Source organism: Sus scrofa, chromosome 15 (assembly GCF_054392235.1).
Source record: "Sus scrofa isolate SSC_HxYL_T2T_F1_AM1 chromosome 15, Sscrofa_HxYL_maternal_Yorkshire_Landrace_v2.0, whole genome shotgun sequence".
Lineage (NCBI taxonomy): Eukaryota > Metazoa > Chordata > Mammalia > Artiodactyla > Suidae > Sus > Sus scrofa.
This window is the reverse complement of record NC_139397.1, coordinates 14,572,838-14,599,885: the sequence shown is the minus strand read 5'-3', so window position 1 is coordinate 14,599,885 and position 27,048 is coordinate 14,572,838. Positions and strand designations below refer to the sequence as shown.

General features: G+C 40.9%; 1 protein-coding gene across 50 annotated transcripts in view; it reads right to left on the bottom strand.

Annotated features, from left to right (window-relative positions):
- The window catches only part of NEB (nebulin), a 216,065-nt gene that overhangs the window by 179,242 nt on the left and 9,775 nt on the right, over positions 1-27,048 (bottom strand). For all 50 annotated transcript variants that reach the window (XM_084998589.1, XM_084998593.1, XM_084998592.1 and 47 more), the window contains exons 8-25: positions 26,282-26,386; positions 25,541-25,645; positions 20,447-20,551; positions 15,290-15,394; positions 14,562-14,669; positions 11,828-11,944; positions 9,561-9,665; positions 9,367-9,474; positions 9,165-9,269; positions 8,416-8,514; positions 6,779-6,883; positions 5,734-5,841; positions 5,535-5,648; positions 3,596-3,697; positions 3,394-3,501; positions 3,200-3,304; positions 2,108-2,206; positions 306-410 (exon numbers count right to left, since the gene is read on the bottom strand). In XM_084998589.1, coding sequence (XP_084854715.1) covers positions 306-410; positions 2,108-2,206; positions 3,200-3,304; positions 3,394-3,501; positions 3,596-3,697; positions 5,535-5,648; positions 5,734-5,841; positions 6,779-6,883; positions 8,416-8,514; positions 9,165-9,269; positions 9,367-9,474; positions 9,561-9,665; positions 11,828-11,944; positions 14,562-14,669; positions 15,290-15,394; positions 20,447-20,551; positions 25,541-25,645; positions 26,282-26,386 — 1,908 coding nt within the window. The remainder of the gene's footprint in view (positions 1-305; positions 411-2,107; positions 2,207-3,199; positions 3,305-3,393; positions 3,502-3,595; positions 3,698-5,534; positions 5,649-5,733; positions 5,842-6,778; positions 6,884-8,415; positions 8,515-9,164; positions 9,270-9,366; positions 9,475-9,560; positions 9,666-11,827; positions 11,945-14,561; positions 14,670-15,289; positions 15,395-20,446; positions 20,552-25,540; positions 25,646-26,281; positions 26,387-27,048) is intronic.

Genomic DNA, 27,048 nt, shown 5'->3' with positions numbered 1-27,048 from the left:
CAACCACTTGGAGAAGAAGTTGTAAAATGTAAGAGGCTACATATGAGAGATCTTGTAAAACTTTAGGGATTGGGAGGGTGGTGGGGTGATTGAGAGAACGTTTCTGACAGAGACAGAGACTGTGGGAAATGAAATCTGATGGCTACCTGAGAGCCTTAAGAGCACTTAGGCCTCAAAACTCCATTTAACACTCTGGTAACCACCTCCACAGCTGTTCATTTGCATTACTCCTAATCTGGTCTTCTTAAGCACCCACAATATCTACTCTCCATGCATGCACCACCAGGGGGTTCTGCGCTACTCACGTCACTCAGGTTATAGGCATTGACTCTGTGTTGTATAAACTGCGGAGCATCTGCAGGTATGTTGCACTTGAACTTTTCACCTTCATGTTTTGCCTTGTAATTCAGCTAAAAAATAGTAAAGGATAGCAGTTAAGAGTAGGAACTTCCTTGAGTTTACATTGAAGAATGTGTATAACTGTTATTACTACTCTTTTCACAAAAATGTCTCAAGAAATGAAGGAGGGAAGGAGGAAAGGAGGGAGGGAAGGAAGGAAGAAAGGGGGAAGGGAGGGAGGGGAGAGAAAGGTAGAAAGAGACAGAGAAAGAGAAAGAAAGAAAGAGAGAAAGACAGATAGAGAGATAGATGCCTCAAAGAATAGTCAATCCAGTTGGAATCCCAGGTTCCAACACAGGGCCCAGATTCTCACTTCCTCTTTCTTGGACTGTGGTACAAACCAGCTCTGGATCATCATTCTGTAAATGCTGTCACAGTGTATACAAAGGAATTTCGTTGTCCTCTAAGGTGTGCCTTGAAGAGCAGGAACACTCAAAATGTATGTAATCAGATCACTGACAAAAATAATCATAATTCTAAACGAAATGCTAGGCCAGTTAAAAAGATACATAAATCTGTACTAAACATATAAAAATATAGAATTTCTCTTTGAAATTTTTGGAAGATGACGTTAGGTAGAAGCAAGAGTGTCAAGAGGGAAAGAGGCTGTTGAATTTTGAGTTAAAGGCAAATGCACAAGACTGAGAACTGTGGCTTTCAGCTCCTCCGAGACAGAGCCCATGACCTCACCGGGCCAATGAGATGAGCACATCGGGCCTGGGCACCATTTACAGCACTGTATTTCCCTGCAGCTTGCCACATTCAGTAGGGGCAGTGATGTCAGTGTTTAGCTATTCTTTATTGGTGCACAAAATATTAACATGCTGGAAAAAGTTGCATATGAACCAATATGTCTATTAGATTACACTGATGCTATTCCCATCTTTACCAACTACACACGAGCTAAATGGTATTACTAAAATATATTCTGTAGTGGCGTAAATGGAATATTTGATTTTCTTGTCTTGAGAAGCACACGCTTCTCCGGATTCAGCTGTGCTTGCACCTGGCTACTCAAAGTGGGGTCTACCAATCAGCAGCATCAGTGTCACCTGGGAGCCTCTTAGAATATTGGTCCCTCCAGACCTAAATCAGAACCTGCATTTTAACAGCGTGACTGGGTGACCCACACGCACTTGAATATTTGAGAAGATGGCTGCTGGACTGGACCATTCTACTTCAGAACTTCTTTGACCATTTAATCCGAAGTGCCCGGCCAGCCACTCTTTCGCACATCATCTGACTTTGATTCTCTAGCATCATCTTATATTAGCTATCTTATTATTTCCTGACATCTTTGTTTCTGTGCTCTTTTTCTTTTTGTAAAGTCTTTGTTAGTAAACTCAGGAATGGGAAAAGTTTGCCTTGTTGCCTACCTAAGTGGATGATTTTGCTGCTGTTATTTAAGCTGCCATGAAGTTTTAGGATGCATTATTTTTGGTGTGTGACAGATCCTAATGAGCAAATCCCCACTAAAAATCAATGAGTTATTGAAGAATTATGTTATTTTTATTATTGCCTAGCTCCATTTTTCCTGAGGCTACAATTCAATCTAGCAGCTTCATTTGCATTCTATTGAATAAATCTTGAAAAGTGACATTATCAGAATGGTAGGTGAGCCCATGAAGGTGAAATATGTAAACTGCTTATGTCTCAAAGAAGCAAAGCATTCTGGGTCACCCACACTTTCATTAATCAGGGCACTTACATCACTCAGCTGTTTTGTGTTGAGCTGGGCTTGCAATAGTACAGGAGTATCAGTGACGGCTGTGAATTTGGTCTTATCTGGATGAACTTTGTAGGTGTGCTAGAAAAGAATATGCCTATTAATGAAATTTTATACTGTGTCTTTATTTTCTTGTTCATATACACAACAACAAGTAAAAGTCCCCAGCCAATAATAGTTTGTTTTGTTCCTGAAAACCTAGTTGATACGTTGTCACTTCCTCCTTTCTTTCTCCGTCTCTCTCCCCAGAGGCTGCCTCTAAACTCATCTCCCTGCAACCAGCAACCAGATTAACTTTCCCCACTGCTGAAGCCCTACAATGGCTCTCCACTGGACCGAGATTCAATCTCAAGTGTACCTTGGCTTACCAGCCTTACTCTACAGAATCCACCCCCTTCCTTCATCTGCTACCATTTTACCTTTTACTATTGTCCCCATTCCCAGTATGTTTCAAGTCCTTATCTACTGAGCTTTTCTCTCCTCAGGCTATTCTTCCAGCTACTCTTCCCTCGAACTTGACATGGCTGCACATTTGTGCCTTAGACTTTCCTCGACCACCCAATCTATGGTACCCATCCAGTCTCTCTCTCCCACATCATCCTATTTCAGTTCAGTAGCACGTTCTACATTAGTTTCCTGATCATTGTCTGATATCTTTCCTGTTACTGTGTTCTTTGTTTATTGTCTGTCTCTTCCTCTCAAAGGCACGCTCTACGAGAGGTAGCCCAACTTGTCCCCTATTATTTCAAGGACAGTGTTTGGCACCTGCGAGCCCATCATTAAATGTGCTAAATGAATATACACCTATCACTCACAAATGTCCTCTCTTTCCCTTCAAAGCCATGCATATATAAACTAATGGAAATAAAAATTTACAAAACCTGAAATTATTTTGTAACAAACAGGTTTCTTCACAGGAATTTTTGTGTTCCCCAATTCTACCCCAAAAATAAAATTTAAAATTTAATGTCTTCTAACCATGAAATTGCTAGCATTTAAATTCCTGCTAAAGTTACCACTAGATGGCACAAGAATCCTAAATCCAATCTCAAGAATTCATGGTGGCTGACTTACATCTTTACACTGGTCTAGCTTCTTGATTGCTTCGTATTCTTGTGTTATCGTCTGAGGGAAATAACATTTCCCTTTATCTTCTTCATATTCTGCTTTATAATTTTTCTGTCATGAGAAGGAACATAAATAGATCATGATTGCTATCGCCCCCCCAAACAATGTCACTGAGAAACATGAACAATGTTTAAACTTACGTCACTATTTTGAGCTGAAACTTTCATGCAGTGTAGTTGGTATGGGTCTTCAAAGCTGCCTATATAGTGTCCCAAGACATTCTGTACATATGAGTCTTTATATTTAGCCTGAAAAAGAAAACACATGCAACTCAAATTGACAGTTACTTCTCCAAGAGTAGGAAATCCTTCAAACCCCAGAGGTAACTGTGGCCTTTCGAACCTCACTGAAGTTCTTCAGCAGAGTATCAAGTTGATACTTAGGGGTCTCACAGTAATTCATGCTCTTTGCTTTTGTCTTCTCATAGTTTTCCTTGTATAATCTCTGTCAAAAGAAAAAGAAAATTAAACAAAATAAGTAAATAAAAGAAGAATATATCGCATGGAATAGAAGCCATTCACGTGATTCCTATACTTTTGATTGAAAAGGTAATTTTTATATTTCTTCAGCATTTATTTTGCACAAAGTGAAAAAGCAGAATGAAGGAGTTTCCATTGCGGCTCAGTGGTAACGAACTTGACTAGGATCCATAAAGACCAGAGTTCAATCCCTAGCCCTGCTCAGTGGATTAAGGATCCAGTGTTGCCATGAGCTGCTGTGGAGGTCGCAGACGCAGCTCAGATCTGGCATTGCTGTGGCTGTGGTGTAGGCTGGCAGCTGCAGCTCCAATTCGACCCCTAAGCCTGGGAATTTCCATATGCCGTGAGTGCAGCCCTAAAAAAAAAATTTAAAAAAAAAAGCAGAATGAATATGGTAGAGAATCAAGTCTTATGTGATCTAGTCTGCTAATAATCATAAAATGTTCACATTATTTATCCTAATATTGATCAGCAGGAATAAATTAGTAATAAATAAACTAATAAATAAACCGATGCTGTCTATGCAATTTCCTGATTTAAAATAATTTTTCCATTTCAATGTGTTTGAAAAAAATGATTTAAGAGTTGGTGTGAAAGAATGTAAAGGTATGAGGTGGAGCCTAGATACCTGGGCACCTGCTGTAGAAAAGCATTCGGCTCAACACTTAGTGAAAACACATTGAACAGCACCTCTGGAAGCTGGCTTTTATCAATAAGACCTAATGTTTTACTTTATAACAATAATACATAAAAAGAAGTTCTTCTGTGTTGTTGTGTGTATCATGTAGTTCTTCATATTCTCTTTTAATTCTTTCATAAAGAAATTCGAAGTATATTTTAAGGTCTTTAACATGAGATCAATATCTTATAAAATTCTTAAAATACTTATGCTTCCTTGAATTTTTCCTACTTTATTTGTCTATAACCTGGTTTTCTCACTTCTTGCCTTTTACTTTTCTCTCTCTCTTTTTTTTTTTTTTTTTTTTTGGCTGCACTCATGGCATGCAGAAGTTTCTGGGTCAGGGATCAAACCCACAACACAGCAGTAACCAGAGCTACAGCAGTGAAAACACCAGGTACTTAACTCACAGAGCCATCAGGGAAATCTGTCTTTTACTTTTCCGTATGTATTTTTTAAATTAATTTTTTGGTGTTTATTTATCTATCATCTATCTATCTACCTATCTCTTTTTAGGCCCACATCTGTGGCATAAGGAAGATCCCAGGCTAGGAGTCAAATCGGAGCTACAGCTGCCAGCCTACACCACAGCCACAGCAATGCCAGATCCGAGCTGTGTCTGTGACCTACGCCACAGCTCACTGCAATGCCAGATCCTTAATCCACTATGCAAGGCCAGGGATTGAACCCACCGTGTGAGGCCATGGATACTACTCTTGTTCTTAACCTGCTGAGCCACAACAGGAGGTCCTTTCTGTATATATTTTTGTAAAGTACCTTAAGTCAGGTCATAGCATGGAACGAATAGGTATTTAGACATACTGAGATATTGAGACCATTTCTAGAAAAAACAATAAAGAAAAGGATATTGCTAGTGTAATTTCCCCCCTAATAAAACAGAAGACATTAAGGAATTAAGGGAGGCTTTACAATATTCTCTGGTCTCAGAGTACAGGGACATCATAAGAATGAGGACGTTAATCATCCATTACCACCGGTTGAAAATGTTTGACCTGTCATCCTGAATCTGCGATTTCATTTAAGCTAACATCCCATCAGCGCTTATATTAAATAGTAAGTACAGCCACATCTGAAAATAAGACAGATTCACAGAAGCACTCACATCACTCTGGTTTTTGGCCGTCTTCAAAGAGTGCAACATTTTGGGATCATCGTTGATGCTGAGGGCTCCAATCATCTTCCCTTTGCTTTTCTCATAGTCTTTCTTGTACATCACCTGCAAAGACACCGCATGTGCCACATCCCACTCATCAGGAAGCACTGCTGAGGCCGCCCTGCCCAGGCGCCCATGCCATACTCACATCGCTGGTGTTCTTGGTGTTGGCTTTGGCTGCTAGCAGGGGAATGGCGTCCACCTTAATGTCAAACTTCTTAGCTTTGGTCTTCTCCCAGTCATGCTTATAAACATTCTGGACAAGGAAAGTTCAGCAGAGGAATGGGCATAAGTGATATGCATGTTGTCACAATTTACAGTCTAAAGGGTAACCCAATACTTTGTCTTGATATAAAATAGACCATTTTCATTGTTTAATAAATGGTGCATATTTTAAATGATTCTCAAGATGAATCTTCCAATTCTCCAAGATTAGGCTTCTCTACTCTCCATGAGAATATTTCACTATATGGACTTAATTCTAGTTATTATACTAATGTTTGATTCCTAACTCTGAATATTTTATAGAATGGCACAAATATTCTATAGTTAACTTACTTTTTATTATATAAAGGCATCATTCTTATTTGATCTCAAGTCCTCTGGAAAGCTTATTTCACAAATCATTACAGTACTCATTGATGCCGGATAATCTTAGTACTTATTTATAGAATCGTTGAAGAAATTTAAATCCTCAAGGGTAATTTGACTTTTCTTTACAATTAAATTTGGAAATGAAAGATAGCAATGGATATCCAGCCTTATGCCTTTTGAATACCCTATATCTTCATTAGTGCAAGTTCTCTTACATGTAGAAATAAGTATCTTCTGTGTGCCATGAGACATTATAGGTCTGGGGAATAAATGAAATGAAATTGTATCTTAAAACATCAGGTCCTAAAATAAAACTACAGTATATCATAAAAGGATATATGGCTAAAAGAGCTAAAATTAAAATTTGCAATTAAATACTCAAGAATGGTAGTATTTTGAAGGTTGGTTATTGCATGAAGCTGTTTACAAGATTTCTGCAGGTATGTTCAAAGTTACCCTGGCAGAGGCATAGGAACACAATACAAATGTTAACTGTTATTCCCATCTTTAACAATGAAGTATTTATTCAATGAAGCAATTCAAAACTACAAGCCCAGGCATCAGTATATATCACTTGGCACAATACACAAGGGACTCACATCACTCAGGTTATAGGCGTTGACTTTGTGCTGGATAAATGCAGGAGTATCTGGAGGTATATGGCACTTGAACTTTTCATTTTCATGTTTTGCTTTGTAATTTAGCTGAGAAAGAGAGAATGAGCCAATTAGCTCTCAAATCAAAAGTAAAATTGTTCCAAAATACAAAAAAGAAAAAAAAAATCTTGTGTGGTACATTTCACAAGATAAAATGTAAAGATGCATTGTTAAACAGTAACTGACAGAGTTAAGATCAAAAGAGAAATCCAGAGCTAGGGTGAGCCACACTGCATTTTTTTTTTTTTTCTCTTTAGAGCTGCACCTGTAGTATATGAAAACTCCCAGGCTAGGAGTTGAATTGGAGCTGTAGCCGCCAGCCTAAACCACAGCCACAGCAACGGGGGATCCAAGCTGCATCTGTGACCTACACCACAGCTAATGGCAACGCAGGATCCTTCACCCACTGATCAAGGCCAGGGATCAAACCCACATCCTCATGGACACTAGTCAGGTTCATTACCACTGAGCCTCGACGGGAACTCCCCAACCCCATTACCGACACACGTGTGGTGGCTAGGTGACAGCCATGATCACATCTGTCACCATGGTAGGACTCTAACAGAAGGAGGTGGCACTTTCACACATGGAGGTCCCCCTCCTCGTATATCACAAGTGTCCTCTAGGTTCTGAGAGTGGCAGGCTTTCTCCCTTTCTTTTGTCAATGCTCACTCACTGGAGAGTCTTTTCTAACAAACCTAGTTATGTCCCCTCATATACATAATGGCTTGTGGATTCTCTAACTGAAGCCTTCACTAATGGCCATAAATCTACCAAGGTTAATTTTGTCATTTTTAGTTCAACACAAGTTTGGAAGGTCACACTTAAAACTCATAATATAAAGTGTATCTCAAAGACTCCACGTGTGTGAGAGAGAAAAGCCCCATGTATTGAATATCTGCTCTGGGCCAGGTTGTGCACTACACACATATCTCCTTTCACTTAATCTTTAAAACAACCACAAATTATAAAAGGACTATGAGGTAAGAATAAGTTAGACAACTTGCTTAGGACTCCAGGTCATAAATGACAAAGGTGGAATTCGAAACCAATTTCGTCTGACCCAAAAACTCGTGTTCTTTCCAGCGCATTAAGCTGTGGGAGTTTCCTCTACAGAACTCTTCACTATAACTGTTATCCACCCAATTAGATGCAAGGTAACTAAATAGGAAAGGATTTTAAGCGATTAGAAATATATACAAGTAGAGAAGAGACTTGTGGTTGCCTGATGGGAGGGGGAGGGAGTGGGAGGGATGGGGAGCTTGGGCTTATCAGACACAACTTAGAATAGATTTACAAGGAGATCCTGCTGAATAGCATTGAGAACTTTGTCTAGATACTCATGTTGCAACAGAACAAAGGGTGGGGGAAAAAATGTAATTGTAATGTATACATGTAAGGATAACCTGACCCCCTTGCTGTACAGTGGGGGAAAAAAAATATATATATATATACAAGTTAAACTTGTTACCACTTACATAGCCTTTTTTAATAAATATGACAAGTCACTGGACTTCATGTGTAGAGTTATGACATGCTATCCATCATAACTGGATTTCTGGATACTTAGGGGAACTTACATCACTCAACTGTTTGGAATTGACTTGGGCTTGTACCAGAACAGGAGAGTCGGTAACTTGAGTGAATTTTGTCTTATCTGGGTGGACTTTGTAGGTGTGCTGTGGGGGAAAAGAATCAGGTTTAGTAGTATCACTTGTCAAATTCAAGTTGGCTTATAGGCCAAGCAAGCCGAACTCCATCCTCCAAAAGAAAAGAAACTTATAGTAAAGAAAACACATTTTTTTCCTAAATAGACTACAATCTCTTTGAGAGATGATTTTACATCCATATAGAAACGTTCCCATATCTTCAGATTCTTGATTTATTTTCTTTGGGAAAATGAACTAGAATTAGTGCTTGAAATGTATAGGTAATAATAGGAGAAAATAATATACCTACTACAAAATAAATTGTTTCTCATAATCTCCTTGCATTTGTCACAATTTTAAACATAATTTTTTTTTTTTGCCTTTTAGGACTGCACCTGCAACATATGGAAGTTCCCAAGCTATGGGTCAAATCAGAGCTGTAGCCACCAGCCTACACCACAGCAACGTGGGATCCGAGCCACGTCTGTGACCTACACCACAGCTCACAGCAACACTGGATCCTTAACCTACTGAGCAAGGCCAGGGATCCAACCCGCATCCTCATGGATACTAGTTGCATTTGTTTCCACTGTGCCACAATGGGAACTCCATTTAAAAATATCTTGACCACTAGATGCAATGGAAGTTGGTAACGTTCACAGTTTACACCACCGACTTACGTCTTTACACTGGTCTAATTTCTTGATTGCTTCATATTCTTGAGTTATGGTCTGGGGGAAGAAACCTTTGCCTCTGTCCTCTTCATATTCTGCTTTGTAGTTTTTCTATGAGGAAAAGAAATCAGACATAAGGATGTAACCACTGCATTCATGCCTTAAAAATGTATTATTTGGAAAGTCAAACGATTGCCTCAGAACTTACATCACTGTTTTCAGCTGCGACTTTCATGCAGTGTGTATGATACGGATCCTCAAAGCTGCCTACATAATGTCCCAAAATATTCTTCAAGTAGGAATCTTTATATTTAGTCTGAAAGACAAAAACATATTTCATGTGTTTATCGGCTAAATGATGGGTCCTTGCTTTAACAGAGGGAATGACCAGGGGTTGCTTACATCACTACTGAAGTTATGCAGAACCGTATCTAGCTTAAATTTGGGGGTCTCGCAGTAATTTATGCTCTTTGCCTTTGTCTTTTCATAGTTTTCTTTGTATCTTTTCTGTCAAAGAAAAGAAAAGCCAGTTAAAGCAAATTCCTGTCACTCCCACGCTGATTATTACATGTGTATTTTCCAACACTAAACAAAAGAAGAAAAAAAGATGTTACCTGTCAACCGTCTTAAAAACTGACAATCAAACATTGGGGTGCCATAAATGATAAACCTCTTCTATTAGCAAATTGTTGTTAAAGACTAAGATTTTTGTTTTGTTTTGTTGTTGGTATTGTTGTTTTGCTTTTTAGGGCCACACCTGTGGCCTACAGAAGTTCCCAGGCTAGAGGTCGAGTCAGAGATACAGCTGCCAGGCTACGCCACAGCCACAGCAATGCCAGATCCTTAACCCACTGGGCGAGGCCAGGGATCAAACCCATAATCTCATGGTTCCTAGTCGGATTCATTTCCACTGCGCCACAATGGGAACTCCCAAAACTAAGTTTTTAATATTCTCTCAAAAATTCAGAAACCAGTATGCTGCCTCAGACCAAGACCCTAGCTGCACAGGTTCCTGTGCATTTCTGAATTGCTGCCTTTTCCACCTTCCACCTCACATACTCTTCCCTCACTAATGATGCACCAGCAAACCAGAATATTCTGAGCAACAGAAACTTTTTCATTCTTTTTTTTTTCAAAATACAAACACCCAAATCTCTAGCACACATTGAAAAATACCCACTTTCTCTTCCTCCTTCTACCAAGGGAAAGCCTCTTATTATACAAATGGACAGTATACTTCAAAAATAAGGTGTTTACAAAAGTCTACTAACTCTTCTTCTCTGCTAAGGTTTATCTTTAGCCCTAACAATTTCTGGATTATACAGTGCACAACCTGTAAAACAGATCACTCTCATTTTTTAATGTTCTGTTTTGAAACTCTAAATGCTGCTATACATTTTAAGTGTGTTTATACTGCTGTCTTTTTCAACAAAACGGATTTGAACTTGGGCTTTTGTATGTTTGATAAAGACGACCTTCATTTAGGAAGCAGGAGATGTGCTTTGCATTGATTTCCCGACAGGGCTTTTTGGACAGATCCATTTACACCTTTTCCCCTGACACCTCCCTCATCCCAGCCAATCCCATGTACACATTTATATGGTGCTGACTTAATTCAGCAGACAAAGAAAGATAACCTACCCACATAGAGAGCTACCTATGCTCCTCGAATATTGGAAAACTTAACATTACCTAGCCGAAAGGGAAAAACTCAACTGATCTCATGTTCTGTCTCTTTATATACATCATCAAAGCCGTCTTGGGCTGTTAGGCTTCTAATTTCAGGCCCAGTTCTCACTTATCTAATCTACTTCAAATCTAATGGATTAGCCATTATCTCCTGTGAATACTTACAGAGCCATCTGTTTTTTTTGGTTTTTTTTTTTTCTTTTTTTTTCTTTTTTCTTTTTTAGAGCCTCACCTAAGGATATGGAAGTTACCAGGCTAGGGGTCAAATTGGAGCTGCAGCTGCCACCCTATACCACAGCCACAGCAACACCAGATCCAAGCAGCGTCTGTGACCTACATACACCACAGCTCACAGCAATGCTGATCCTTAACCCACTGAAAAGGCCAGGGATCGAACCCACATCCTTATGGATGCTAGTTGGGTTTTTCCCCACTGAACAACCAAGGGAACTCCCAGGAAGCCATCTTTTAAGTTCTGCTCTCTGCCAGTAATGGTTTCTGGGACCAAGATCTAAAGAGAAAAATGGCAGGGGTCAGGGAGAGAAGTGAAATGCAGGACATTTTCCATCTTCTCCCAGCAGCAGGCTTGAAGAACACCAGGGTAGGGCACTAAGTAGCTTCATCTTTCTCTCTCCTCCCCTTTCAGAGCTTCCTTCTGGCTCTGTCAGAATCATAGGACATCTCCTACAGTGTACTTCTTGCCCACACAAAGACAGAGGCACCTGCATCTTATAAGCAAAGGAGGATTTCCCTGCCCATTGAACTAAGGCCACAGGCTCTCCAAATTGACACACATTATCCTCAGAGGCACTAACACCTTCCTGTGGTTAGACAGTTCCAGAGAAACTACTACACCATAACCTTAAAGTATTTGCAAAACTATATTTGCACGAAGTCATTAGAGAATGAGAAAAATTTTCATCTCTCTTGCTGCTAAAGTTAAAAAAAAAAACAACCACTTTTGATAAGAACATACTTACATCACTTAGGGCATCTCCTGCTGCCTTCAGGTGCCTGAGCAGTGGGTTTTCTGAAGCGGGAAGTACATTATAATCTGCCTTTCCTTTATTCTTTTCATAGTCTTCTTTGTATTTAACCTGTAGGAATGAAATAAAGTGATAAAGTAACGCTCCAGGTTATTTTTGCTCTCGTCTCTATTACAGATATTATGACATAGCTCCACAAATCAATTTTATCCTTAGAGAAAAATGGCAGCTTGACATTTCATAAACAAAACATTCATTGTAACTCAGAACAGCAGCCAGGAAACTGCATACATTTTCAGGCTATCTTTTCTTCCCAATCATTTATTCATTCAAAAATATCCATAGGGCATCCATTACGTGCCTGGGCTCTGGGACAAATATGAGAAAGAGTAATACATGGTCCCTACCTCAGAGAGACAGTGAGAGAGAGAGAGACCATAAGTTGATGATACATCATGTCCCAGATACCTGAATGCTCCAGGACCCTCATTCAGCTCTTAACCTCCAGCTGCCTATCTCCCAACATAGTTTTAAAGAAAATGAGCTAGAAGCATCACTGATATACCTTCTTATGCCTCTTCTATGACTGTGTGTGAGCATGTGTGTATTTAATAAACACGGGGGAAGAAGAAGAAGGGCTTCGGGTTGGAAGAAGGGTAGCAACCTCACATTTTCCTTTTACCCTCCCTGCTTTACATTTTCCATTCCAGCTATGACCAAGGCTTTAAGTGAGGCCCCAACGCCCCCTTCAGGAGGAAAACAAAGTGATCTGAACCCAGACCATGATCCCCAGTGCCAACTATTTGTTCCAAAAGTGTAACCTTAGAATATAGACATGTTCAGGAAATCCTAGATAATATCGCAACATTTAAGAAACTCAGAAAAAAAGTACAACCAGCTTGGTACCCAAAGGCAGGAGATACACAATTGAAACCCAGATGCACCATCCCCTACAACCCACACGGAGGGCTCACAGGGGGTTCTCTATTAGAATAGAGGCTACAGATGGCCTTTCTACCTTATAGAATTATCTATTTCCTTGAACAATGGAAACAACCAGAAAGGAAATCCCATAAACCCTACTATCCCCCTACCTGCATTTGGGATGCTCAAGCTCCTCTCCTGTTTCTGGGGAAGCCACCCCCTCCTCTAAGCACCAGACCCCTTCCTTTTTTACCTACTCAAGTCACAACTCTCCAGTCACTCTCGCCCTTCCCCCCAACATCATCACCTGTTCCTTCTACACTGGATTTTTCTTCTATCAGCACAGAAACACGGTGTCCTTTTCTCCTTAAAAAAATCCCCTCTTCACCTCCTTATCCATCAGCTACTACCCCTTTTTCTTCTTTTCTATCAGGAAGGTACTTTGAAAGGGTCAAGTCCACTCACAGTCTTCTATTTCTCAATTTTTATTCACTCATGAACTCTCTCTGAGCAGGTTCAACCAGATGGCTCTTGTTAAGTTCACCAGAGACCATCCATTGATAAAGCCCCTTCAGAAACATTTGGCACAGTCGCTCCCCCTCTTCCCCCTTCATCTGCTTCCCAAGACTTCGCTCTCTCCTCCCTCATCTCCTTCATGTGGCAGCACTCCAGAGTTCAGTCCTTAGAGTCTTCTGTCTACACTTGCTCCCTCAATGACCTCCAGTCTTATGACATTAAATATGAATCAGATGCTACCAACTTCCAAACTGACACAACCTTCCCAGCTGTCTCCCCTGAAACCCCAGGCTCATATAACCAAATGCCCACTTTTCCCCTCATGTGTCTCAATGGCATCTCAAATCTTACATGTCTGAAGCTGAGCTCATGTCTCCCTTCCAAAAGACATTATCTACCCTTCCCCCATCTTCTCTATCTTAATAAGGGGAAACCTCATCTGTCTAGTTGCTTAGACCAAAATTGTCCTTCATATCCCACATTCAACTCTTAAGCAAATCACGTTGGCTCTCTTTTCAAAATACTTCTCCATCACTTTCCATGCCATCTGCCTGGTCCAAAACATCATTGTCTTACACCTGGATACTGAAGCAGCCTCCTAAGTGATTGACCTTCCTGCTTTAACTCCTCCAGCAGAGCCAAGGTCAGGGTTCGAGAATCAAGTCTGATTGGCTTTGAAGTTATTGCTCTTTCTAGTACTTTAGAATGCCTAGGAGTTGATGGTTGACCAAAGTCACTCTATAGAGTATATAAGGAGATCCATGGATTTACATATCTTGTCTGTGACTAGGTTTTCACAAGTTACTAGGAAAATAGAAAAGTAATGGTAGTTGCAAGTCTGGGAGTGTCCACAGTCATGTTAAGCTGACAGTTGTCTTTTTTTTTTTTTGGCCATGCCCATGACTTGTGGAAGGTCCATGGCCAGGAATCGGAACCTGTGCCACAGCAATAACAAAGGCCACTGCAGTGACAATGTTGGATCCTTAACCCATGGTACCACAAGAGAACTCCCCAGTTGTCTTTTCTTGAGAGGTCCTTTTGTCCTTTCTATTTCTAGCTATCAAAAGGTCCTTTAGTCCATGAAAAGCTGAAGATGGTAATTGAGTGTCGTGAATTCTCCTACGTGACAAATCTTTTAAATTTTGGTACCCCTATTATAATCCCAACGTATTTTTCTTATTGTTCTCCCAAGAACTTTCTTTTTTCCCCCATTATATACAAAAGCAAGTGCTGTAAGATATTCACCCCCACTGAGACCATCAAGATAAATGAGAGAATGTCCCTGTACCTTGCTAGCTGCCGTCCCAGCTTGTTTATTCACTTTGTACTCTGGTGTTTCAGTCTGCATGAAGTAGATCTGGTCTTTCATATTCTCAAAATCTTCCTGGTATTTCCTCTGTAAGACATTAAACATGCTGGAGAACTGCAGTGGGAACAAACCCTGCCAAGGTTTTATATGGGAGAACAGAGGCCATCGGAAGACATTTCCCAAGTTCCTCTTAGCTTCTGCAGGTCAGGGTGCAATTATAGAACGTGGTGCCATCACAAAACCCACCAGCAACTTAACAGAGATGTGGAACAATTATAATAGACTGAAAGACAACCTCAAAGAATGAGCTCTCAAAGGCCAGAGGCAAAGAACTTATAAGAAAAAGAGGGCTTAGGTTTTCTAGTGCGGAGACTCTGGGGAGAAATTGATCAGTTTCATAAATGTGCCATTTGAGTGCCCAGGAATAGAATAAATTTAAAAGGGCCCCTTTCACCTGTACTTACTTTGAAGCTAGATTGTTCCTATGAAAACTAAGGCGAGAATAATGGCATCCAATCAAAACAGTATTTCTCAAAAGGAAGGAAAGAGAGTAGTGTTTCCTTCTTAATAGGAACTCTACACGAGTCTTGCCCCCAAGAAGACGCAGATGTTCAGGTACCATTTGAGGAGTAGTAGGTGGCTAGAAGTCATGCAGGAAAGGGTCACCCTCTCAACCCAAAGACACCCAGCAATCTTTCCCTACTTACTGTGCTGATGTTCTTTGCATTCATTCTGGCAGTTGCAATTTCAAAGCAAGGGGTCTCACTCCATTTGCCTTTGATTTTATTTTCATAGTCTTCCTTGTATTTTTGCTAGGAGGGAAGAAAAAGAAAATGAGACAAGCAAAATCTGAAGACTGACAAATAAGGCAGCAAATCAAGTGGTAATTGTCACTTTTAAAAATATCTTAACCAGGCCCTTCTTGAGTGCTTAATAGGTATCTTCAAATCTTCCTGTCTAGTGTGAATTTACCCAGCAAGAAAATTGGGTGTGGGGAATAGAGGTTTTCAATCCACCCTTTGCTTACTCAGTTTACGGACTTAATTCATTGAGAACTCACGGATGGTCCCTGATATTTGAAGGAAGAGAGAGTCAGAAGCACCTTCCATTTATAATTCATAGTTATAATAAAGCTACTCAGTACCAGATTTTCATGCCAGATAAAGTTAGGCATTAATCGTCAAGCTTACCCAAACTCCCTGTTATCCAGAAAGCAATACTTCAACAACATTTTGGCAATGCAGATCAATGAGTAAGACTTACTGGTTTAGACTTAATTTTAATGAGAACAAGTAATTCAAAAATTGAACTGTTGCCACCAACACACCACCTGAATCCTAGGCTGTGAGCTCCTGAGAGAGAGGAATTACATCTTCTTCATGTGTGTAGCCTCAGAATCTAACACAAAATGCAGTGTGCAGAATCCATCTCACAAATGTTTGTTCAACTACACTAAATAGAACCTAGTCCATGATATTTTGACTGCTTTGGTTTTGAATGTTCCTGGAATAGAATCAACATAGCCAACCCCAAATGTGGAACATGAGCCAGAGCCATGTTAGGGTTAGGGTTAGGGTTAGAGCCCCTCCTTGGCTCATAGAATGAGTTAACATTCATAATCAACAGGTCTCAAGGTGTTTGAATCCCTACACCCCACCACACTCCTCAAAGAAAAATAAAGAGGTTTTCTGCTTTGCGTTTAAAGAACAAGTACCAACACTGCAAATAAACTATACTTCAATTAAAAAAGAATACTCATTGGCCATAAAAAAAAGTCAACATGCTAATTAACAGCCAAGTGGTATTCATAGCTATAAATGTTAGAGCTCTGAGTTCAGAAGCTCTGTGTCCAAGATTTGATTCCATTATTATCAAAGGTGTGACTTAATCTCTCTAAGCCTCACTTTTCTCAACCATAAGTGCTGGCCTTGTGAATAATAATAATATTTACACAAAGAATTGTTGGGGAGATTTAAATAAGATCACACACTGAAGAGTGCTTTGTAAACTCTGTGGTGCTAAACAAATGTAGGTTATTCTAACAGTAATAATAACAATCACTATCATTATTTTCAAAACAGGGGTAGGAAACTCTGGAGAAGTGGGTTTTCATGTGTGCATGCACACACGTGTGTGTGTATGTGTGTTCTCCACTGGAAATCTTTGCTGAGAAAATATTTGCATTACATTGCTAGTTAATTTGCTTACCCTCCTCTTTTGAATCTTTAAAGAATTGAAGTCAAGGCGTTCCCGTTGTGGCGCGGTGGAGATGAACCCGACTAGTATCCATAAGGATGCGGGTTTGATCCCTGGCCTTGCTCAGTGGGTTGGGGATCCAGCATTACTGTAAGCTGTGGCATAGGTCACAGACATGGCTCAGATCCTGCATTTCTGTGGCTGTGGTGTAGGCTGGCAGCAGTAGCTCTGATTCAACCCCTAGCCTGGTGGGAACTTCCATGTGCCACAGATGCAGCCCTAAAAAGGAAAAAAAGAAAAAAAAACCTGAGAAAAAGAATTGAAGTCACTAAAAGAGACTTTTTGATTTGCTAAGACTGTCTATAGAAGTGTTTCTAGTCTTTTGCAGAATAGATCCCATCGGGGATCTGAGGGAACTCTAAAATACCAATCAACACTTAACAGCTTCAGAGGTTCGTGATGTTCACATACCCCAGGTTATGACCCCCTAGTCTAAATGTCTTTGTAGAGATAGCGCCCTTCGTCTGCTTGTGCCAAGGAAGAAGGATTGGGGGTGTGCGGCACCTGGGCCCGCAGCAGCCCCAAAGTGAGATACCGAGAACTTTGTAACATCGCTTAAAATTGAGAAGGCAGCAGATACTCCTAATGGACTTAGAGGTCATAACTGCACCTCTAATGAGGTCCAAATGTGGGCTATTATAGAGAAATATGAGTTGCACAGATTTGTTACGGAAAAGTTGCATAGGAGATTAATTCTCAAGGTGAAGAGTAAATTCCGATTTCTTAAAGGTATTTATAAAGAAGATGCAAAATTAGGGTGTAAGACCTCCCAGCCCCCTTATCCAAAGCCCTTCTCTTCTTACCCTTCATGAACCAGAGTGTATTATTTCCTTCTACTCAGAGCCCAAATGGGCTGGGGTGAAGGCAGATGTCTCCCAAGCAATTCCCGAGTGTTTCCAGGTCTGGGAAGCTTTACACCACAAGGGAGAAGGCTGGGGCTTGTTACCTGCTGAGGAAGCTGGGGCCATCCCCATTTGGGAGTAAGAGAGAAGTTGAAAGGATAAAGGCTTGCAGCCCGAGGAATAAGAGGGAAGGGGAGGAACATGTCCACATGGGACCACCTTGGCCTGCCAAGGGGTCTTACTCTACGCATCTGGCAGTGAGGCTTGAGTGTCTGTGTGATATGTGGAGATGGCTTAGCCATATCATGGTCCAATGTCCAACTTCACCCCCCACCCCAAGCTTCATTCTGACCCATCGCTCCAACTCTGTCAGGTTTGGAGAGGCAGGCACATACAAGCTAAAGGAACTTCCCAGTGTTGCTCATAGAACCCCACCTGCAGCTGGTTGCAGGGGGCGTGGTGTTACACAAACAGCCCTGCCTGCCTGCCCGTCTGTGTTACAGCTACAATACTTGCTGAGCCAGGAAGAAGTGCTGGTATGTATTTGATGGCTTTAGCCAAAGATGAGAGACTTGATCTGAAAGGTATTGCAAGGAAGGCTAGTAAACAGAATGTTACAGCAATATAATAATTACAGATATATGTGATATTTGTTCCATTAACATGTGAACTGAAGGCTATAACACTGTAACACAAAGGGATGGATCTGGGAGACATAATTTGACAGAGAAATGCTGAGTTTAAAGTATGAAAGTGCATTGATAATGGAGATTCTTATCTTTTGGCGGAGAAAGAAAATGAGGATACTGAAATGAGTCAAAGCAGCTTGGGAGTAGGGAAGACTTCAAGAAGAAGGTAGCAAATCTCATATCTAAGTCACCCACACCTCTCCACAGCTTCACACCTCTCTCATTAGATGTTTGTTGTGGGATGGACTGCTACCCATCATGAGCATTTCTTGCCAATATGACTATTATTTTGGATGCACAACATCCATTAAAAACTTGGAAATCTGGATGAGACTGGGAAGAATAACTATCACCATAGCTGAATCCAATGACCTGCATCCACAGCCTCCTCCCTTTGGCTCGTACTGTAACCCCAGAAATGTAAGCACAGTCTTAGCAATGCTTCCAAAGCACCCAGTCTCTGCATCCAGACGAGTGCTGCAGTCCTAGGTATATAATGCAAGTCACCGCTGTAACTTTAAGTTTTTCCCCTCTGTAATTTTAAGTTTTCTGGTGGCCATACTTTAAAATGTAAAAAGGAAGAAGTGGGAAATTAATAACACATTTTACTTAACCCAATAGATGCTAAATATTGTCATTTCGATATAATCAATAAAGCATAATGAATGAGCTATTATACATTCTCTTTGTCATACCAAGTGTCCAAGATCCAGTGTATTTTTCACACATAGAGGACTCAGTTATATTATCACATGTCAAGTGCTCAATAGTCACATGTGGCTGGTAGCTACTCTATTAGGAGTGTGGCTCTAGGCTGACTGGCAAAGCTGAGTTTTAAAAAATTTGTTTCAAACTCTTCTATAAGTCACTTTTAAGTACCCACTCTGCATACTCAAATAAGGTAAAAGAATGCTGCATTAGTAAGATATCTTTTAAATTGTGTTTTAAATAAGAATTAAAAGCAGATTTTTCTAAGTGAACCCTAGAAAGTAGTTTTTTCTTTTTCTTCTCTCCCCTCCCCAAAAAATAAATCATCCTTTTTCTTCCATCTTATTTATGATATTGACACTTTCTGTAGGCCATCTCTTTCTGAATAGTCCTAAAGTTAATTTCTGCTTAGCCCTGCCTGGGCAGAATTTCAGGTTTATGGTCTTCCTATCAGTGAAAACTTACTGTACTTACTAGATATTTTATCCAAATAGCCTTTGGTTATACTGATAGGTAATCTGAAATATCAGACACTAAGAAACATCACTGAATAGACTTCATCATCCGTAATTTTCTTCCTTCCCCTTTACTGGAGACATATTTTCCCCCAAAATACTTTACCAAGATAGAAATCTTGAGGTCCCGTCACAATTTAAATGGAAGGCCAAACTGACAGTCAGCTCCGCAGAGGGCAAAGGAAGGTATTTAAAAGCAGAAGTATCCCCAGGAGAAAGTGGTCTGATTTAGGCCAAATTAAAATAGGAATTTAGCATGGATCTATTCATCAGTTGAACATCTGTCTCGCCACATTCACTGTCAGGGCTGCATTCCTCAGAGCTAGCTGACCAGACTAAATATAGAGAGGCTAAGCTGTTGGCCAGGGCCTTAGAAATTGCGAGGTGCACTGCCCATGGCTGTTTGAGCTACATCTGAGAGGCCACTCATGCATTCTTATTTTCTCCAAGTCTGACTGGAGGCAGTTTTCACACTGAATCCAAACAAGCAGAACCTTGGTGGGCATTAGTGGTTCCTTGGTTACTCTGTTAGTATCACTCTCCTAAGTCAAAACATCAAAGGACATTAAGATGTGAGCTCTGCTCTCGAAATGTGACCTTCGCATGTATCAATCCCTGAGTCATCAAGCTAACTGAAATATTAATATTAGCATTAATATTAATACTAATATTAACATGGTTCCACAGTGTTAACAGCTATGTTTCTTTAGCCGGAGCATTTTTAGGGTTCATGTACAAAAATACTCTTAGTGTTTGTGTTGCATTTTTAGGTTCACTTTAGTTACTTTCTCTGATGGTTGAGACTATTCAGCAGAGTTTTCAAGGGAGACAATGTCCCAGACTCATCTACTTACCTTGCTCACTTGATTGGTCACTTTCTTGGCGAATTCTATATCTGGAGGATCTGGCAGAGACGTGAATTGAGTTTGCTGTTCAGCATGACCTTTTTTGTAGGCAATCTGACCAAATAAAAGAGATATTCATGAGCCATAGAAAATTAGTCTACTTCCCACATTCCATTTGTTGGCTTTATTTTTTTTTTTAAAGATTATGTTTTCACCTGGATTTGAAGTCCTACACTTTGTTGTACCATAATCTATCCTCTTAGATGCTACAGGCCCTTGCTCTCATCATCATTAGTGATTTCAATTTCTTTGAATCTTCCTTCTTCTCCAAGACTGTTGGCCTGAGATCCATTCCATTCCCTTCCATTCATCTCCATGTCATGATGTACAATAAAAATTATTCTCTTAAGCAACATCCTCAGCTCCCACCCTCCTGCCTTCACATCCCACCTGCTCACAAACTCCCAGCTCTGGATCAACTCGACCACACACCTCTGTTGTTCTTATTTCCAGGATGCTGAGGATAGCTGAAGAAAATCACACAGCTCTGTGGATTAGGTAACGATAATGCCAGGAGCAGGGTTAAAAGGGACATCAGAAGAAGATACAGAGGTGGGAAAGGGAGCCTCTTGAACTCAAGCCTTTAGCTTGAAATCTATGTGTCTACCCAACTGTTTGTCCTATGGATAGGAACAGGCTTGGTGCTCTGTGCCCAATACTCTGCCTTTATGGAATCCAGTTGCCACTTTGCCTTTACTGAAGCTTAAACATCCTATTTTGGGTCTCTGGTCAGTTTCTACTCCCAGCGGCTGGCCTGAAATCCCCACTCCAATTTCCACTCAGTTTCCTCTTTCATGAAGATGGGCAACTCACTCATCTTGATCTATCCTTATATCACCTCTCCCATCCCCAAATGGTGGGGGAAAGCAGCACTTTGCAAGGCATAAGTCCTGCACTCAGGGTGCTGCTCCCTCTGGTAGCCCTGCCAACTCAGCTTTACCCATCACTCCCCTTCTTACAGCTTCAAGAGTTCCCTCTTTATTAGCTTCTTTCCTTCAGTCTGTAAAAGGCCCCTATCTCCTTAAAACAAGCCCCATGCCCATTAACCACACCCCCCTGGGCTCCTGCTCTCCGTTTTTCTTCACTACCAACGACTCTGGCTTTTTTCCCCCACCAGTCTTGACCTCTGTCTCCCACAATGCAGATCAATTCACAGATCTCCAGACCCTTGAAGTCCTTTTATGCCTCTTCACCCAGACAAGCTGTTCCCTTGCCCTAAAACACCCCAACTCCACCCTCTCCCTATCTGCCTGCAAACTGCTACTCATTCTCCGCATCTCAAGATATGTACATGGTCCCATCTTGAGCACTTTTTGAATCTATGACCTTCTCCTGGCATTTCACTCAAGGAGGTCCTTACCTCCTTTGAAGGAATTATCAGGTGACACTGTACCTGACTGTTTACATGTCTGTCCCTCCTTGGACCGTGAGCTCTAGAATGGTAGAAAATTCAACCTCTCATTTGGGACCCCTTGCTCCCCATCTAGTACCTGACTAGAGCGAGCGTTCAGGGACTGATTTCTGAATGTGTGTTTTACACGTGGAGGCCACAGGGAGAGGTCTGAAGAGGGGAATTATCTTCTCAACTCTTTTACTACTCAACGGTGAGTCTTCTACAAATGATTTCTCCTTCCATGGGGCAATATTGTTATTTATAAAGTAAAGAGGTTCCAAGGTCACAATCACCTTCTTCATATTTTAACCAAGTCAAACTACATCTTACTCAAATAATAACTTAACACTAGTGCCTATGACAATAGCTTTCACAAACAATCAATTGGGATACAAAAGACAGATTTTAAACTGTATTTGTAGTAATTCCACTGCTTACTTTCTTTTAAATAAGTGGAGACTTCTTGGGAGTTCCCATCATGGCGCAGTGGTTAGCAAATCCGACTAGGAACCATGAGGTTTCAGGTTCGATCCCTGGCCTTGCTCAGTGGGTTAAGGATCTGGTGTTGCCGTGAGCTGTGGTATAAGTCGCAGATGCAGCTCGGATCCCACATTGCTGTGACTCTGGCGTAGGCTGGTGGCTACAGCTCCAATTAGACCCCTAGCCTGAGAACCTTCATATGCCACGGGTGCGGCCCTAAAAAGATTTAAAAAAAAAATAAGTGGAGACTTCTTTTAGGCATAAGACAACCAATATTTTCTAATGACTGGCCTTAAGGAGAAAGCAACATTCTACCAGGAGAAATGCTTCTGAAGTATGACATCCTGTCAGGAAATTTCTGAGAAATCAAATCTAGAAAGTCCTAATTTCTCAAGAACCTTTGTTCAGAATTCTGTCTAGTTAGAATTCAGTACTCTGGATTGGCTTAAAGGCTCTCTTAGTGTTTGAAAAGTATTTTGTCTCTACTTAGATCAACATGGAAAACATGTTAAGTAGGGTTCAGAGGGACACAGAGAGGGAGAGAGCCTCTGAAACTAAACCCTGAGCTCAAAATCTATGAAGCTACCCAGTGGTGTGGTCTGTGTACAACAGCTTGCAGTGGGGGGTGGGGGGAGCTGTGCCCAATAATTGCAGAAGTTCACAGTGCTGACAACAGTAGTAATAGGCAAGTCAGTAACCCGAGACTTAGCGCATGCTTGGTCTGCAGTACAAATAAAAGGCATACCTCAACGGCCAATTCTGAGGCAAGGATGGGGAGATTCTACTTCATTATTATATGTTCATTATATTATATGTTCATATATATATATGTTCACATATATATATATGTTCATTGTGTCTTCTATTGAGGTCTCTCAAAAAATATGGCCAACTTTAATTGTTCAAAGTCCACAGCATTAGAGTGGCATGGAGGTGACACTTCATATCTCCATGTTATGGGTAAAAGAAGACATCTGGAGATTAAGTGTCTTCTTGGAAGCCTCTCCCTTGGCTGACATAACTTGGCATTTCCTGGTTCCCCTTCAACTCCTCTGACCGTTTGTCCCCTCGTTCTTCTGCTGGCTCCTTTCCAGATGTCCTAAGTGTGAGTGCCCTCCGAAACTCTGCCCTTGGCCATACACTGTTCTGCCTCCCTCATACGTTTTCATGACCTTTTAAAGACTTACGTGACTGTCAAATATTCACCTCTTGTCCTGCTCTCACATGTGCACAATAGTATGACATTTCTAATTTATTAAATGCCTGGATCTGAATGTCCCTTCCGATACCTCAACTCTCTTTCTCTTCTCATTCATGCTTCTTTACCACTGGTATCCCTAGTTCTCCAGACTGCCAGTCTTTGTCGAAAACAATGTTTCCTCTCTCTCCTTTGTCTCCAATATCTAATGTGTTAACACTTTTTAAATACTTATTACCTTCGCTTTCTTCTTCAGGAATCTCCTTTGTCCCTATCACCCTCTGATCTACCTATGTTACAAAAATAGTATTCTCCAAATTATTATGTTTCCTAGTCCTGATCTACCACACGGTCCATCAAAATTTCTCCAGATTCTACTTTCATCATATAGTTTTCCTCTCCAATATCTTATGATGCCTCTTATTGCCTATCATATTATAGCAGAACTATTTTTGTCTCATTGTCAAGGTCTCATTATCAGTTTCTTACAAGTGCCTTCCTAACTCGACACCCACAGCATTCACTTTGTCCCCCGAAACTCCAGACTCATTTCACCTCTGTCCCTTGGCTCCAGTACCATCACTCCCTGAAAGGCCTTTGCTGTTTGTTCATCACTACCTACTGCCCTGGGATCACCACCTCCACACGGCTTTCTCTGATTTGTCACATACGTCCTGGCTTTCTCTTAGCAAGTCTTAGACTGTAGGGTTTGGCTTTTTTGTTGTTGGCTTGTTTTGGTTGTTTTTATTTTTATTTTTTTCACTTTTGTCTTGTTTGCTATGTAACACTTTCATCTTCCCAGCCTGATTATAAGTTCTCAGGGGAAAGGGTGAAAATTTCTGGTCGTACTTTTTCATCCTACCGGGTATGCAGGCATAATGGAGTTTCAATAAAAAACTATTGATCACTTGATAAAGGTCACAGAACTGTATGCTGGGCCCAAGTAGGGATCTTTGTTGCTGCTTTCAACCCTGTGGACTCGATTAGGCCTTTCACTTTCCTCTAACAAACAGCTTTAAAGGCCTAAGATCCTCAAATTCTGGCCAGTGGGGTTGCTGATTTTTTATTAACTCTGAAATATCTCTTAGGTACACCCAATGGTCAGGTCCCCTGAGTAGAAAAGGGGGTACACACTGAAGTTCAGACTTTATGATTAGAATAGCAAAAATCAAATTTCTTTAATAACATTGTCCACTTAATACATTTAAGAAGGGGACTATAATTCTAATAGGTTTTTTTAATATCTAGCTATCTATCTATCTACACCTATAACTATGGCAACACCAGATCCTTAACCCACTGTACCTCAGAAGGAATTCCCCCAATAGATTTGATTTTTTAAACGCCACTCACAGGAAAACTTAACTCCAGCTAAGGGGACAGAAGGATATATGCTCCAGTGGAAATACTGTCCTTGGGACCACAAGATAAGGCTTTTGTTCTGTCCTCTGCCATTAACTGCTTATGTGACTTAAACTCGGGTTCCTCACCAGTAAGAGGATGGAATTAGACAAAATGATGTCTAATACAAAATATATAATCTAAGTTAAATTAGACATCATAAACTATAATGATTCTAAGTGTATTCATCTGCAATAACACTGCTTAGTCTTTTTTTTTTTTTTTTCCTTTTTAGGGCCACACCCATGGCATATGTTTCCAGGCTAAGGGTCAAATCAGAGCTGCAGTTGCCAGCCTATGCCACAGCCACACCAATGCAGAATCCGAGCTGCATTTGTCACCTACACCAGCACTCACAGCAAGGACGGATCCTTAACCCACTGAGAGAGGCCAGGGATCAAACTTGCGTCTTCATGGATACTAGTCGGGTTTGTTACCACTGAGCCACAATGGGAACTCCCAGTGCTTAGTGTTTTTAAAGGAAGAGTTGCAATGAACTTCAGGCTAGAAGACATAATTCGAGGGGTCCTGACTCCACACTCCCAAATGGTACCCACTGCACTGCACTTACATCACTGAGAGCTTTCTGGGCTTGGGCGACCCTCCTCAGCTCTGGGCTATCGTTATACGGATAAAACAAACTTTTGTCAGCTTCCCAGTCTTCAGTGTACAGTTTCTAAATCAGAGAAGAATGAAAAGTTATAGAAAGTGAGAACACACTTACATGAAATACATAATTTTGAATTCATCCATCAACAGCATAAAGAAACTCAGGACAAGGAGAGAGCAAAAGTAAATGGAATTCACAGATAACTTCCCTCTTTCCATCCAATCCAAGTCATACTTATTAATAGCTTCTCTGGCATTTCCTGACACATCTTACTTACAGAAGGGCAGAAGTGTCTGATTTTGTTTCATCTGCTCTCTGTAACCTTACCTGCCTCCTGCAACAAGTATGGATGCAAGTGTAAGGAACCAGGAAGCACTTTGTCTCATTTCTGGGCTTTGACTTTTAATAAGAGTGATGAAATATAAATGACAGCCAGGAATATCCAAAATGTAGCACAGGCCCCACACTCTGCAGGTCTTTGTAGGTCTCAGAGCTGGTTATCTGCCACATCTTTGTTCTCCCCACACATCCCATCCAGCTGTTCAGACCCTCCCCTGAACTTGGCCCAGGAACTTTCTTCTCAGTCCCTCCTACAGTCCTGCCCCTGCAGCCCCACACACTTGAAGGCTACTCACAAAATCAGTGGGGAACTATATTCTTTCCAGGAGAAGACAGAAGTGGCAATAGAGCAGAGACCCTCACCTTACTGAACATGGCTGTGTTCTTGATGGCCTGGACAAGTTCAGGGGCATCAGGAGGAAGCAGGTACTTATCCTTGGTGTCTTCCCAGTTCTGCTTATATAAAACCTGGACAGAAAGAGCAGGGGACCAATGGTGTGATGTCGCCTCCCAAGAGCATGACGATTTCGAGAACAGAGGGAAGCACTGGGAAGAGTCGTCACACTCAGTTTGAGGGCTGCCTGTGTGCCACCAGCGTCAGTCATGGTAATCTTGACCATGTCCGAGTCCCATGATACTTGTACTGCATTAGTCAACTTGTACTTGAAAAAGCCTAATTTTTATTTTTATTTTATTTTATTATTATTATCATTATTTGCTTTTTAGGGCACATCTGCAGCATATGGAAGTTCCCAGGCAGGGGTTGAATCAGAGCTACAGGTGCCAGCCTATGCCACAGCCACAGCCACAGCCACAGCAACATGGGATCCAAGCTGCATCTGCAACCTATACCACAGCTCATGGTGACACCGGATCCCAACCCACTGAGCAAGGCCAGGGATCAAACCTGCATCCTCATGGATACTAGTTGGATTTGTAACCCCCTGCACCACAATGGGAACTCCCCCAAAAAGCCTAATTTTTCAGACTAAATCATGATTCTGATTCACTATAGATTCTTTTGAAAGATTGCAACCCGTCAGTTATTGGCTGAATTTAGATAGTAGATGTGTGTCACTGACATGGTATATTTTAGAAATGTTTTTAATTGGTTGCCTACATTTGAAATT